This window comes from Rhinolophus ferrumequinum, chromosome 20 (genome assembly GCF_004115265.2).
Source record: "Rhinolophus ferrumequinum isolate MPI-CBG mRhiFer1 chromosome 20, mRhiFer1_v1.p, whole genome shotgun sequence".
Classification (NCBI taxonomy): domain Eukaryota; kingdom Metazoa; phylum Chordata; class Mammalia; order Chiroptera; family Rhinolophidae; genus Rhinolophus; species Rhinolophus ferrumequinum.
This window is the reverse complement of record NC_046303.1, coordinates 37,317,574-37,334,204: the sequence shown is the minus strand read 5'-3', so window position 1 is coordinate 37,334,204 and position 16,631 is coordinate 37,317,574. Positions and strand designations below refer to the sequence as shown.

General features: G+C 33.2%; 1 protein-coding gene and 1 pseudogene across 3 annotated transcripts in view; both read left to right on the top strand.

Moving 5' to 3' along the window:
• DBF4 (DBF4 zinc finger) overlaps positions 1-16,631 on the top strand; it is a 29,031-nt gene extending 12,400 nt beyond the window's left edge. The window contains exons 7-12 of one of the 3 annotated variants that reach the window (XM_033088815.1): positions 4,286-4,322; positions 5,132-5,174; positions 8,465-8,593; positions 9,053-9,167; positions 13,041-13,165; positions 14,857-16,623. In XM_033088815.1, coding sequence (XP_032944706.1) covers positions 4,286-4,322; positions 5,132-5,174; positions 8,465-8,593; positions 9,053-9,167; positions 13,041-13,165; positions 14,857-15,832 — 1,425 coding nt within the window. In that variant the 3' untranslated portion in view covers positions 15,833-16,623. Of the gene's footprint in view, positions 1-4,285; positions 4,323-5,128; positions 5,175-6,991; positions 7,130-8,464; positions 8,594-9,052; positions 9,168-13,040; positions 13,166-14,856 lie in introns of those variants that run through there. The other 2 variants (XM_033088814.1, XM_033088816.1) reach the window with 2 other exon arrangements.
• LOC117012064 (peptidyl-prolyl cis-trans isomerase A-like) lies at positions 6,491-7,133 on the top strand (annotated as a pseudogene).

Genomic DNA, 16,631 nt, shown 5'->3' with positions numbered 1-16,631 from the left:
TACTAATTACATTCTCATAAATACTCTTATTAGATTGTAAGTTGGATAAATGTATTTTGCTCCACTACTTTTTAAAAGTGCTTTGAGGTTTTTTTCCCCTCAGTTTACCTGAAACTTATTTTGTTGAGGATTTTTTGCATATATATGCATGAAGAGTATTGGTTGTCTTTTTCTTTTGATGTCTTTGGTTTTAGTGTCAAGTTAATGCTACCCTCATAAAATGCTGGGATGTATTTCCACTTCTATTTTCTAGATATGTTTTTGTAGAGTCAGTTTTACTTCTTAAATGTTTGTAGACTTTACCAGTGAGATTATCTAGGCATGGGGTTTTTTTGGTTGGAAAATTCTCAAATATGAATTCAGTTTCTTTATTATTAGAGGAAACTCAGGTTGTTTATTTCTTCTTGAATGTACTTTGGTAGTTTGTATTTTACAAGGAATTTGTACATTGTGTTTAAATTGTCAAGTTGATTACAGAAGTGTTTGTAAGTATTAAAGGAAAGTATTGAAGTTGCCAAGTATAAATGCGGATTGATTTATTTTTCCTTCCAGTTCTATGATAATTTCTGATTCATGTATTTTGAACCTTGTTAGGTGTGTACATGTCTAATAATTTTATGTCTTCTTGGTGAATTGACCTTTTTATCATCATTATTATAATGTTCGTCTCTGTCTCGGTTAGGATTCCTTGTTCAGAAGTTTGCTCTGTCTGATAATAGTCACTCTGGCTACCTTTCATTCGTGTTTGCATGATACATCTTTTTGATTCCTTTAACATTTAACATATCTATGTCTTTATGTTTAAAATTGGTTTTTGGTAAATAGTAAAAAGTTGTCTTTTTTATCAAATCTGGCAGTCTCCTTTAATTAGTATGTTTTAGTGATTTCTGCTTAATTATTGATGTCATTGAATTTAGGCCTGCCAATATGCTAATAGTTTTATGTTGATGCTCTCTATATTTTCCTCTGTTTCTCCTTTCCTACCACCTTTCAAATTGTTTGAAAATTTTTATCCGTTGGCTTTTTGGCTATATTTCATTTTTGTTTTGTTTTAGTGGTTGCTACAGAATTTAAAATAATACATATGTAACTTTTCACAGTCTGTTTAGAATTAATATTTTACCCATTTCTAATAAAATATAGAAGCCCTAAAACTTTTTGAGCCTTTTTACCCTCTCCCAACAATCTTTATGGTATAGTTATTTTATTACATCTACATGTATTACAAAATCCACCACACAGTGTTATCCTTTTTGCTTGAAAAAAATTCATGTTGTAAAGAACTTAAGAGGAGAAAAATAGTTACCCAAATATTTATCCTTCCTTTTGCTCTTCATCCTTGAAAGCCCAGGTTTCCCTCTGATACTCTTTTCCTTTAGCCTGAGGAACTCCCTTTAACATTTTTAAAGAGCAGGTTATTGGCAGTGAATTCTGGTTCTTTTACTCCACGTGAGAATCTTTATTTCACCTTCATTCCTGCCAGATATTTTCACTGGATAAAGAATTGGGAATCAAAAATTCTTTATTTCAGCACTTTACAATTGTTCTACAATTAACTGTATTCTGTCTTACGTGGATCTGATGAGAAATCTGCAGTCATTTGAATTATTTTTCTTCTATGTGGTATGTCATTTTTCTCTATGCTTTCAAGATTTTTTCTTTATCTTTGGTTTTCAGCAGTTCAGTTGTAATAGGATTAGGCATGGTGTACTTTGAGATTATTCTGTATGCTGTTCACTGAGCTTCTTGAATGTGTAAATTTATGTATGGAAAATTTCAGTTACTTGTTAACATTTTTTTTCTTCATCATTCTCTTTCTACAACTCCAGTAACACTGTTAGACCTTTTTATACTAATTATAGCTAGAATATAAGGTGCTTGTTGGTTTCCTGAGGCTCTGTTCATTTTTTTTTCAGTGTCTTTTCTCTGTTCATCTAATTGAAGATTTTTATTCAAGTTCACTAACACTTCACTCTCTGAAGTGAAATGCAATGAATTCTATATTTGTCAGTTCTACGATTTCCATTTGATTCTTTATTGTGGTTTGTTCTCTTCCGAGGACATGTATCTTTCCACTCATTTTAAGTATGTTTCCCTTTACAATAAAATCTTTTTTCTTATAATTCTGACATTAGAAATATCTTGGGGGTGGCAGCTGACTCTGGGTGGTGAACACACAGTGTGATTTATGGATGATGTGATACAGAATTGCACAACTGAAATCTATGTAATTCTACTAACAATTGTCACCCCAATAAATTAAAAATAAATAAAAAAAATAAAAAAAAAAACAAAGTAGCCCAAATGGTCAGTAATTTAAATCAATAAAGATCTCTAAAACAATGGGAAGAAAAAAAAAAAAAAAAAAGCCTATGCTCCTAACTCCGAAGACTGCCGGTCCCATTCCCACATGAGTCAGTGGGCTCTCAACCACAAGGTTGCCAGTTCAACTCCTCGAGTCCTGCAAGGGATGGTGGGCAGCGCCCCCTGCAACTAAAATTGAACATGGCACCTTGAGCTGAGCTGCTGCTGAGCTCCCAGATGGCTCAGTTGGTTGGAGCGCGTCCTCTCAACCACAAGGTTGCCGGTTTCGACTCCCGCCAAGGGATGGTGGGCTGTGTCTCCTGCAACTAGAAACGGCAACTGTACCTGGAGCTGAGCTGCGCCCTCCACAACTAAGACTGAAAGGACAACAACTTGAAGCTGAATGGCACCCTCCACAACTAAGATTGAAAGGACAACAATTTGACTTGGAAAAAAAAAGTCCTGGAAGTACACAATGTTCCCCAATAAAGTCCTGTTCCCCTTCCCCAATAAAATCTTTAAAAAAAAAAAAAAAAAAAGAATTGACCATGTGTTCCTGGTCCTTAATATGTTTAATAATTTTTGACTGTATAATAGACATTTTAATGTTATGTTGTGTAGACTTCAGATGTATCATAATACAGTGAAGAACACTGATTTTGTTGTTGCTGTCATTTTAGCAGGCGATCATCCAGTTTTGTTCAAACTATCAATTCTGTCTCAATTCTTGTAGGTGGTGGTTCTGATCTCAGTTTCACTTTTCAAAGACTTGTATCCAGCTTTCTGTTCTGTACATGCATCACTTGTAGGTTAGTCCAAGACTTGGTCAGTGGTTTGAATCTTAGCTCCATTTTCAAAGCCTTTGCTTTTGCTGCTTAGGGTCTGCCTTTACTTAGCATATATGCAGCTTAGAGTTAAGCCTGGTACTTAGGAGGGTTTTTATATAGGGAACTAGGAATCCCCTTCTTTAGCTTGCTTCTCTCTGCAGTTTCTCCTTCACTCTAGTCTGCAATGGACCTTTTCCTAGTAGTTCTCTGGTCAGGAAGTCAGGGGTTTCTCAGTTTTAGCTGACTGTGCACTTTTGCAACTGTGGTTTCATAACTGGTGCCCACCTTCAGGGCAATACTGTAGGAGAAAAGAAAGAAGAAACAATACAGGGATTCTCTTTGTATTCTTTGGGCTGCAAGAGCCTCTTCCTGGTTTTTTCTAGCCAGAAAGATGGGGTTTGTTTAAGAGTTTTAGCCATAAGCTCCACTGTTGCTGCCAACACCATGACTGTAGGTCCATCCTTAAGGCAACATTGCAAGACAAAAGATGGGGTGGGGGTGAGAATTTACTCCCTTAAATGTAGCCTTTAAGTTTTTACTTCCTTCCACAATATGCCTGTCTTTGTTTACTTTTAAGTCTGCAAGTAGTTGCTTATTGTATTTTGTCCAGAGTTTTTAGTTGTAATTAGTGGGATTGATTAACCATATTGAATGTATTCTATCTTGACTATAATTGACAGACTGTAATACATTTTCAATAATTCTTTTGTTTATCATAAAGGTTTTGCTGAAGAAGGCATAAAAATAACTTATATAACTATTTGTAGATTATTTCATTAACTATACCTTTTCTTTATTGGTTGGTTTATTTCTGTGAAGACAACAACAATTAGAGCTAGAATGGAAGGTACTATTATAGTTGCATGTATTGTAAAGAGAGCTTGTATTACTGAATTCCATTCCAGTGATTGAGATCTTTAATTCTTGAATGATTGTTTCCTTTCATATCTTTGGTTGCGTTGATTTTAAAGGACTTTTTCTCTTTTTCCCCCCACAAAGCCACAATAATCAGCCCTTTACGTAGTTCTTTCCCTATGAGATTTTTTTATTTTTTTATCTTGAGGAATTTAAGCACAACTACAGTTGCTATTTTCTCTGTACTTTCAAACCCAGTATTTTCACTATTTTATTTTATTTATCTATTTTATTTTCAGGGGAAAAGAGTAGGTATTGGCACACAGAAAGCAAGAAGTAAGTATTTTGATATCCTTAAATGTGTTTTGCTTACTTTAGAAAATAGAACATATCATTTAAAAATCTCCTTGAAAATCATGTAAACAACTCTTTAAATGACTTCAGTAGTTCCTAGTCTTTTTTTAGAACATGGGCCCCTGTGGAAATCTGGTGAAGCCTACAAACCCCTTCTCAGAATGTTTTTTAAAACATTTTTTAAAAAATTACTAGATTACTAAGAAAATCAATTATTGGAATTCAGTTATCAGAATATTTTTAATAATGAAATAGTGATGTACTTGCTTTTATTACATGTGAAAATCAAATTCTAACAGTGATTCTAATTATAACTGTAATTTTGAAGTGATGAGCATAAGTGATGTTTTGAGATATCTGTAATAATGAATGTAACATCAAAATACCTGTTTCAATTGGTATCAAAATTATAGGCACTGGTAATGCTACTGTGATCCTGTTGCGTATGTGCATAATTGAAGGAAATGCTAAATTTCGGTTAGAGATTAGTGAAAATAAAAGTTGAATTTTTTTCCTTTTTTAGCTCTCGATCCTTCTGAATTCTATTCATAGACGCTTTGAAGGATCCATTTAGTTTAAGCATCTCAGAATATAGACAGAGTTTCTGTTATTTTGGAGTGAGTGGATACTGTAAAATACCTCACCTGAGGCTTGAAACTTCTTATTGAATTGAAAAGATAATGGATATATATTTGGGGTTTTTTTAGCCAGAGTATTTTTGTCTTAAAAAAAAAAAAAGAAATCCTGGATGTGTAAATATCTAATATAACGTTTTGTATGTTCTCAAGCAGGTAGACTCAAAAAGCCTTTTGTAAAGGTGGAAGATGAGAGCCAGTAAGTATCCATGTTTAATCTCTATAATTTAAATACAATATTGAAAGAGAAAAATTAACTAAGGTATCTCCATTAATACTGTTATACTGATACATAGGCATGTGGCACAAGTTATAGAAAGTAGCATTAATTAATTTGTGTTCAAGTACTGAATTTAGTTTCAGTATGTTGTAAATAATAATTCCTTGAAATATCTATTATAGAACAGTCATAAGACCCACTCATTTTTTTTAGTATTTCAGATAACCATTGTCTGGGTAAATGTAGTACCATATGGTTTATAACTACTATTTGATTACTTCCACATTTTGGAAAAATAAATTATTAGGTACTATTTGGAAATTTAAAATCTAAGTATAACATTTAAATGATGGTTTTCCTAAACTCATTCTGACGATTTATAGAATAATCTTAATGAAGATTAAGATATAGGTAAATTAATTGGGCATGGGAAAATCAGATTATTTTTCTCTTGACTTTCCAGTTACTCATTTAGACATGTGTGATTCTCTTGGGTACTTATTGAGGTGTTGAATGCTTCTTTTTATGAAATACGTTACTGTTGGGGGAAAAATGCAATTCAAAATTAGGCCAAGAGAAGATGCCAATAAATGGAAAGACATCCCATGCTCATGGATTTGAAGACTTCGTATTGTTAAGATGTCAATAGTACCCAGTGATGAGCTACCAGATTCAAGGCAATCCCTATCAAAATCCCAATGACTTTTTTTGCGAAAAGAGAAAAATCCATTCTAAAATTCATATGGAATTTCACGGGACCCTGAACACCCAAAACAATCTTTAAAAAGAAGAACAGAATTGGAGGTCTACACTTTCTGATATCAAAACTTACTACAAAGCTACAGTCATCAAAACAATTTGGTACTGACATAAAAACTTACATAGAGACCAGTGGACTAGAATAAAGAGCCCAGAAATCTTTACATTTATGGTCAAAAGATTGTTGACAAGGATGCCAAGATTCATTCAGTGGAGAAGGACAGTGTTTTCAACAAATGGTATTGGGAAAAGTAGATATCCAAATGTAGAGAATGAAGTTGGACCCTGACTTTATACCATATATAAAATTAACTCAAAATGGATCAAAGACCTACCGTGCTAATAAGACCTAGCTGGGCAATCACCTCTAATGCATCTTTTGGAGCAAAAATTAATATAAGACCTGGTATTATATATCATATCATCATATCATATAATATCCAGTCTTATATAAGACCCGGTATTATATTATGTTATACCTGGTCTTATTAATTTTTGCTCCAAAAGACGCATTAGAGCTGATTGTCTGGCTAGGTCTTATTTTCGGGGAAACCGTGTAAAACTATAAAACTCCTGGGAAAAAGCATAGGGGCAATGCTTTAAGACATTGGATTTGGCAGTGCTTTCTTAGGTATGACACCAAAAGCCCAAGCAACAAAAGATAAAAGAAATAGGCCTTCCAGGCGCCTCCGGGAGCCTCCCACACTCAGCTGTGGTCAACCCCACCATGTTCTTTGACATCACTGTCAGTAGTGAGCCCTTGGGCCCTGTCTCCTTGGAGCTGTTTATAAAGACAGCAGAAAGCTTTCATGCCCTGAGCACTGGGGAAAAAAAGGATTTGGTTATAAAGGTTCCTGCTTTCACATAATTATTCCAGGATTTATGTGTCAGGGTGGTGACTTTACATGCCATAATTGCACAGGTGGCAAGTCTATCTATAGGGAGAAGTTTGATGATGACAATTTCATCCTGATGCGTGTGGGTCCTTGCATGTTTTCCATGGCAAATCCTGGACCCAATACAAACGGTTCTGCGTTTCATCTGCACTGCCAAGACTGAGTGGTTGGATAGCAAGCTTATGGTCTTCGGCATGAATATTGTGGAGGCCATGGTGCACTTTGGGTCCAGGAATGGTAAGACGGCAAGATCACCATTGCTGACTCCGGACAACTCTGGTAAATTTGACTTGTTTTATCTTAACTACCAGACCATTACTTCTGTGGCTTGGGAGAGCATCCTTCACCCCTGTCTGCTCAGAAAACCCCATAATCATTGTGTTCTCACTGCCGTTCATTGGGTTCCATATTTTCCTTGGCCCCCTCCAAATCTAGCTGGGTTGCAGAGTTAAGTTTATGATTATGAAATAAAAGCTAAACAAAATAAAAGATAAATTGGACTACATAAAAATTAATAAATTTCTATGCACAAAAGGCCACAAAAGAGTAAAAAGACATCCCACGGAATGGAAGAAGATATTTGCAAATCATATATTTAATAAGGTGTTAATATAGTCAACAACAGAAAATCAAACGACCCGATTAAAAAAAAAGACTTGACATTTCTCCAAAGATACACAAATTGCCAACAGGCATATGGAAAAATGGTCAACATCATTTATCATCAGAGAAATGCGTATCAACACTGCATGAGATACTTTGATCTCACACCCATGGCAACTATCAAAACACCAGAAAATAACAAGTGTTGGTGAGGATGTGGACAAATTGGAATCCTTGTGCAGTGTTGGTAGGATTGTAAAATGATACGTCCCCTATGGAAAACTGTGGAGGTTCCTCAAAAAAATTAAAAATAAAACTATCATATGACCCAGCAATTCCACTTTTGGGTATATATCCAGATAATTGAAATCAAGGTCTCAAAGAGATACATGCACATATTCACAGCAGCACTATTCACAATAGCCAAGAGGCAGAAGCAACCCCCGTGTTAACAGATGGATAATGTACATAGAGTGGAATGGTCAACTTTAAAAAGGAATGAAATTCTAACACATGCTACAACATAGATGAACCTTGAGGATATTATGCTAAGTGAATTAAGAGGGAAAAGACTGCATGATTCCACTTAATGAGGTACCTAGAGTCATCAAATTCATAGAGACAAAGTGGAATGGTGGTTGTCAGAAGCTGGTGGGAAAGGGAGAACGGGGAGTTATTCTTTAATATATAGAGTTTCTGTTTTGCAAGATGAAAAGAATCTGGAGATGGGCGGTATTAATTACAAAACATTGTGAATGTACTGAATATGACTGAACTGTATACTTACAAATGGCTAAGATAGTAAATTTTGTTATGTGTGTTCTACCGTAATTCAAAAAAATTTTTTTTAATGTTAAAAAAAATTAGGTCTTAGAAATGGAAAAGGAAGCCTAACTGATATCTGTTGTTTATCAGATTACAGATTAATTACTTGATTTTGAAATATAAAACTTCAAACATGTTTTCTTTCATCATAAAGAATCTCATGTATTTTTCTTTTTGTTTTTTTAGAGTTTATAGACCATTTTATCTTCAGCTGACCAATATGCCTTTTATAAATTATTCTGTTCAGAAGCCCTCCAGTCCATTTGATGTAGATAAGCCATCTAGCATCCAAAAGCAAACCCAGGTTAAACTAAGGTTGGTTTAACCTTTATGTAATTTTTTATTTTTTTTAAACAAACATTAAAATAATTCATTTAATGCCATGGTGGATGGATGAGAGAGAGAGAGAGAGAGAGAGAGAGAGAATGTGTATGATCAATATTATGGTTCCCCCTCCATATTTTTATTGTCCCTTTGCTAGATTTGAATTTCTTTTAAGTGTATAATAATTAAACACTTATAGATTGGGGTGGAGAGGGCTTGAAAGTATTTGCAAATAATTAAAATGTGTTGTTTTTCTTAAGCGGTCTGAAATATTCTCCAGAATACATTCTTAGTTTGCTTCTCAATTTTTTAAAAAGATACATGGTTAAAAGTATTTGTTGATATAAATCTCTGTACAAATTAATGCAGATTCTGTTTGATAGGAGACTAAATTTTTTAAATTATTCCTTATGTTCAGCAGTTAATTATTTTACCATATATTTCTATCAGAATCCAAATGGATGGCGATAAATGTGATGGAATCCCAATTCAACTCCAGTTGAAAGAGAAGAAAAAAAAAGGATATTGTGAATGTTGCTTGCAAAAATACGAAGATCTCGAAAATGTAAATGGATTTTACATTTAGGGGGTTGATATTTCTAAAATTATAAACATCTGACTGGTCGACAACTTGATAAATTATTAAGTAGTATATATTTCTTTGATGGAATTATCTGAAATTTTAAGAACCCAAAGTGGGGAAATGTATATTGGAAAATCATTTTTATTTATTTATTCAACAAATATTTATTGTGCATCTACTATGTACATATCACTGCTCTGGGCGAACAGCAGTGAACAAAGAGACCAATTCCCTACTTTTATGGAGACTGCACTCTATGGAGGGGGATGACAGATAGGTAACCATAGTATAAAAGAATAATAAAGTATATATATAGAGAACATTATGTCAGTGCTACTAGAAAATATAAAGCAAGAATAGGGATGTCGCTATTTATGTAGACTAGACAAGGAATTTCTAACTGATAAGGTGATAATTTGAGGAGAGATTTGAGGAGAAGTAAGGGAACAAGACTTGTGGATATTGAAATAATGCAAAAATGCTAAGTTAAACTGATTGATGTGATTGAATAATAGATAATGGTAGCTTGGACTAAGGGGTGGTAGTGGAAATCATGTGACATGGTCCTATTGTGGATGTAATTTAAAAGTGGGACCCAGAGGACTTTCTAGTGGATTTGATGTTGGAGTGAGAGAAGATGAGTCAAGGATGACTAATACGTCAGGCCTGAGCAATTAAAAAACAGGCATGTGATATAATGGGAGAATGGAGAAGAAAGTAGAATTCTTTTAAGTAGCAGAAAGAAAAAAATAATAGTTGGAAGGATATGGGATGAAGAGAAAGGTAAAAAAGATGGAAATTATTATAGTTTGTAAACTGATATTTGAAAAAAAAAAAAAAAAGCAAGAGCTTTGGATCCAGGCTGCCCAAGTTTGAATCCTGGCTTCCTGTGTGTGTGACCTTGGACAGTTCCTGGCACTTTGCTTATTGAATGTTAGTTGTTATAATTTGAATTACTAACTTTTAAAATAGTAGATAGATTTTTTTGGGTTCTTTGTTTTTGGAGAAGATGGTATGATGAAAAGTTAGGGAGAAAAACAATATTTAGAAATTTCTGGTTCATAAACTATGTCTGTCTTCTGATTCTAAAATGAAGTTTGATTGTTTTATAACCCAAAGTATGTTAGTGCTTTGTGTGTTTTTGTTTTGTTTAAACAAAATGTAATAAAGGATAAAAATATAATTAGTTTAAAATTATTTTTCATCAGAAGCTAAACTATCTGATAAATATTTCCCTTTCCCAAAAGTCATTTAGAAAATTTAAATTATAGATTGGTCCTTAGATTTTACTTTTCTGTTGTTGCAATAACATAACCTGGAATGCATACTTTCGTTAATATCAGTTTGTTATCCTAACTTGATGCTGAGAAAATGTTGGAACTGAAAAATGAAAACCTTGGTCACTGGTTGCCACACAGAAGAAACATTAGATGTTGGGATTGATATTTTAAAAAATTGCTTTACAGTTTTTTACGTATATGCTTCTTAGTCATTAATGAAAAAATACCCTTTAGTTTTTTGAATCTAAAGTGATTTCACAGTGATTCAGTTCCATCTATATCAAGGCATTCGTTTAACAAAGTTGATTACTGAAGATTAAGCAACAAACAAGGAAAATATGTTCCCCACCCTTGTACATCTTATGGTCTGGCAGAAAAGATAGATATAAAGCATGTACTTGCAAGTGGGATGAGTGTCACGAAGATAGATATGAAACATGTATTTACAAGTTGTATTAGTGTCAGAAAAGCAAAGTATAAAATGAAATTGTAATAAATAATGAGGGTACTTACCGTAGAATGAGGATCACAGAAGGCTCAATTGAGAAAGTGACGTTTAAATCATTACTTACAGGATGAGTAAGAACTAGGTGAAGTTAATGGGGACCTACACAAAAGTTGGAGGTTGTTTTTTCTTAATTTATTTCAATTAGTAAATTATTTTTCCTTCCAAGAACATGAAGAAACTGAGTCAGAACTTAGTTAATATTTCTTTTTAAATTTTAATCATTTTTCCTTTAACATTACTAGACATATATGTAGCTTGTATGTGGTAAATTTTGCAAGCAAAGAGAGAATACGTATATATTCCAGAATGCAGTGGACCTTTGAACAACACAGGTTTGAACTGCACAGGTCCACTTATACACAGATTTTTTTCAATAAATGTACTGGACAGTTTTTTTTGGAGATTACTACCATGAAGTAATCATGTCAGTTACGCTAGGCTACTGTTGAAGCAATCATATTGCTACTTCATTTTCAATGCATGAATTGTTATACCTGTAAATAACTGAATTTCTTTTACACATTGTCTTTTCATTTTTGATATCTGCTGTTAGTAATACATACAACATCTAGTGTTTTATATAAAACAGTATTGATGTAGGTACTGACAATCTTATAAACAGATGGCAAACATACTGTAAATGTATTTTGTCTTTATGATTTTTAATAACTTTCTTTTGTCTAGTTTATTGTAAAAGTACAGTATGTAATACATGACGCATACAAAATATGTCTTAATTGACTGTTTATGTTACCAGTAATGCTTCTGGTCAACAATAGGCTATTAGTATTTTTAGGGAGTGAAAGTTGCAGGCAGATTTTGGACTGGCAGGGGTTTGGTGCTTCTAACCCCCAAGTTATTCACGGGTTAACTACTGTTTTTTTGTGACAACTGGAGCGTTTCATTTTTGGAAATACAATCAAATCATCAAAAGTTAAAATTATATGAAATACAAATGAGACTCCTCCGTGATCATCTTGGTACAGGCTTTTAGATATAATTCCCTAATCAGCTGACAAATGATAGAATTAGCCTGGAGTTTCCACCTATTTCAAAGGAACTTTGTTTCCTGTGAGTTTCATCCCAGTACACTGAACTTGTTTACTTTTGTTTTTGATTTCTTAAGATTGAGAATAACTTCTGTACTCTCTGTTGTAAGCATGGGGTAATTTAGATCATTTATTTGCTCTTTCTCAAATGTGTTCCTTAGTTAAGAATCTTTTTATTATACTTCACAGCATTCGTTGTACTTCCTTTGTTTAATCTACCATATAAATTCTTGTTTTGGATTCTTGTTTGTTAAATTATAACATTTCATTCACTGAATATTTTATAACCCTACCTTACTTAGTTGTAATTGTATAAGAATAAAATAAAGTAGTAGAGGGAAAAATGTTTTCAAAGTATTAGCACACTCTTAAGTATTAAGTTACTGATGTTTTTCTCATCTTTATTTTCTTTCTTTTTTTATTACTAGGTTAAGGTCCATCTTTATTTTCTGATATAGCTCATTTGTTTTCAGTTCAATGAAACCACAAATTACTACTTGACTGAAAACCAAAGTACAGCTGACCCTTGAAGAAACAGGTTTGAACTACATGGGTCCACTTATGCAGATTTTATTCAATGAATATCTGTACTGTTTTTGATCAGAGACTGGGAGTCTGTGGATGTGTAGTATATGCATTGATCTACGCCATTTTGTAAAGGGGCTATCAGCATTCTGGGATTTGGGTATTCACAGGGTGTCCTGGAACCAGTATCCCAAAGATACAGAGGGACAACTGGTGTGGTTAAGTTTGGGGGGAGTCAAAAGTTATATGTGGATTTTTTCACTGCATGGGGTCGGGACCCTTAACCCCTGCATTGTTCAAGGGTCAACTGTGGTTTCAGTTTTTACGTACTTCTTAACCTCCTTTGAAGTTCTAGTAAAGGGTATTTTCTTTGGAGTAGTTATTAGAAACCTAATTTTAGGGACATGTAAATATTAGAAAATCTGAACAAAAAGGTATCTGTTGGTTAAAAAATATAATTTTATGATTTATATGCTTTTTTGTTTTGTTTCAGCATCTTTTAACTGAGCAACACAGAAACTTTGCACAGAGTAATCACTATCAAGTTGTTGATGATATTGTATCTAAGTTAGTTTTTGACTTTGTGGAATGTGAAAGGGAAGTGCCTAAAAAGAAAAGGTAATTTATCAGCCTACGTTTTAAAATTTCTAGAATATTAAACTATTAAACTAAAAATGATTCCAAAGTTTCCTGTTCTTAGTAGGAATATATATTTTGCGGATGTAAATATGGGTAAGAACTGATTTCTTTTTCCTCTTTTCCTCCTCTTCCACTATGGAAAGTGCTTACCTTAGATTACTTTTAAGGTCATCTTAACATAGTCTAGAAGGGAGTTGGCAAACATTTTTTTATAAAGACTGAGATAGTAAGTATTTTAGGCTTTGTGAACCGTAAGACCACTGTTGGAATTACTCAGCTATGCCATTGTACAATGAAAGTCACAGGCAGTATATAAACGAATGGGAGTGGCTGTGTTCCAATGAAACTTTATTTAGAAAGTTGATGGGCAGACTAGATTTGACCCGTGTGCTACATAGTTTGTTTTGTCAGCCTCTGGTCTAAGGCCATGAAGTTTACCATGAACTTGGACTAAAAAACACTAGAATTTTTAGTTAATCTTAAGAAGTTTTGAGAAGCCCTCCACTTAACTGCTGTTAAGACTATCTAAGTAGAATAGTTCCTAAACCATCTCCTATTTTTTTTTAACATTTAGAATGTTTATGATTGATTTAAAGTACAGTATTTGGAGAGGAGGTATATTTCCAACCATTAAAATTATATGGGCTACTGTAAAAATTTAGAGTTTCTTAAAAACATACACTGCAGCAAAATTGTGAACTAGTAATATGTAAATTGGTTATTCCGTAATCAGTTATCTATTATCTGCACAACTTTAATCTCTGGGCAAGTCACATAAACATCTCTAGACTTTAAAGGAAAGAGCAGTGTTGGATGAGTGTTTTTACATTCTTTTATCCTCCATTTGTTCGAGAGGAATCTTAAGTGAAAGTATAAACAAAATAAAGGAACCATTCTGGTTTTGAAGAGGGTAGTGGAATTCTATATTTCTCTGTGTTATCTGTAGCAGGTATAACATAAAACATAATTAGTAAGCTGGTTAAATTTCTTCCTATTTGTATGTAATTTAGGGTTGTCTAATACAAACTAGCAGCCTAAGGATATCAATGAAGAAAAGCCTCCATGAAGAAAAGGGTTTCAGTTCAAATATGTGTGTGAAACTTAATGATTACTAATTTGTTGTCTTTAGAAGTAAAAAGATACCAAGTTTCTAATTCACTTTGATGTTAATTATTTTATACTTAAATATAAATGAATGAATGAATGCTTCTGCCTTAGGTTTGCCAATAAATACTCATTTTTTACATTGCTAACTAAAATGAAGAGACAACATTAATGTAAATCAAATCATAGAAGTTACAGAGTTTTTCAGGGTAATGGAAAAATTAGGAAGAGGCCCAAATCCTTTTGCTATAATCTTTCTTTGGTTTATGTGGTTAAAATAGTTTTAAAAACCAAATTCAAGATGCTGGCTATCTCTGGAAGGCAGGACAGGATTGTGGATGAGAAGAAGGGTACACTGGAGTTTTCAGCTATATCTGTAAAGTTTCATTACTTTAAAATATCTGAAGTAAATTTGACTGAATGTTAAGATTTCACTATATTTGTAATATTATCTAAGTTAAATAGGTTTCATAAATAGTTTTAAAAGATTTTTACTAATTTTTTAACTACTCAGAAATTTTTGATAGCAGTTATTTTAATTTTTTTTCTATTTTCCTCCTATAAAGAATAAAATATAGTGTTGGATCCCTGTCTCCTGTTACAGCAAATGTCCTGAAAAAGCCTAAACCAAAAGAAAAGCTAGAATTGCAACCTATTTCTCACAAAGACTTCAGGGAAAACAATGTACAGGTGACTGAACAGAGTTTCCTATATAAAGAAACCCAGAAACCTGAACAAAAGCTTGTGTTTATTTCAGAACATGACCCCTACCTTTCAAGTGAATTGAGAAGACTTGATGAGAAAACAGCTAATAAATGTTCCATGTTAAATACAACTGAAAATGACATACAACAAAATGATACACATCTACCTCCAGATAAAAATGAACAGGGATGCATTCTTGATGTTTGTGAACATAAATCAATTATAAATGAAAATGACTTAGAAGAACTAAGGGTAGGTTACTATCCTTGTAGGCTACAGACATCTATACAAGTTTCTGATTTCAATATGGATAATAGTGACTGTCAACCAAAACAAAAGTCAGATACTGTGTTTCTTCCAGCAAAGGATCTGAAAGAAAAGGATCATTCAATATTTGGTCATGATTCTGGTCTGTCAGCAAAAAACAGTTCACAGGAGCACCTAACAATTCAGGCAAAGACTCCATCCCAAAGTCGTCCCGAGGAACCCAGTGAGTGTGACATCAAGATTATGGATAATTTACCTTCTGGTGAAATCAGTCGGAAAGTGAAAATATTAGGAAGAAATATAAAAGAAAATCTAGAACCAAATGAATTAGATAAGAAAAGAACTGAATGCCTTATTACACAAGACGAAAACAGAATTTGTAGTTCACCAATACAATCTCTACTGGACTTATTTCAGACTAGTGAAGAGAAGTCAGAATTTTTGGGTTTTACAAGCTACACTGAAAACAGTGGTATATGTGATGTTTTAGGTATTTGGGAAGGGGAAAATTCAAATAATCTGTTGTCAATGTTTTTCTCTTCTTCAACTTCTACATTTACTGGTTTTTAGAGTTAAATGCCTTTCAGAAGCAATGAAGATCATATTCTTGAAATTTATATAAAAAATTTATATAAATATGTGTAAAATTCTTTTTGCCAACTTTGTTTACAGAACCAAATGTAAATGTTAACAATAAAGGTGATGTTTGCATTTTTCTACACAGTTGAACACCTATTATAGAAAAATTGTAAAATAAACTTATGGCTCTTATTTTGCATACTATGTTCATAATTGTTTCCTAACAATTATTATGAGTAAGTTTGCTTTCTGACACTGAAAACTAATTTCAAGAGAAATTTTGAGAACATCAAAGTTTAGCTTTGTAAATCTGGATATGCTGGTTGTATCTATTGTCTATTAAAACAGATTCCATGACAGCATGATAGTATTGCTTTTAAAAACCTAAATTTCATACAAGAAGGAAAAAGTATTTCTGTGTTTGGGTTCTGCACCAGAAACATTGAGGGTGACCTAGTTGGACCATGCTAGTATATATTGCAGTGATGGATTAAGTTATTTGTAGGGACAAATCGGAGTCATGAAGGAAGACTAACCAGGCTACCATATGGAATAAAATAATTTTTCTATTGTTCTTAATAATTACTTCTGGAAATAATTTCTTCCAAAAATGACTCTACCCCCTGTTGGTATCAGGATATGAAAGAGGAAGGGTGCCATTGAACAATAGATACAAGTTTGGAAACAGGAGGATTGCCTTTGGTCAGGTACTTGCTGATTTAATAATTTAGAGAAAATTAAAATGTAAGAAAAATTTCAACTCTTAACGTGTAGATGGTGGAGGCCTTTG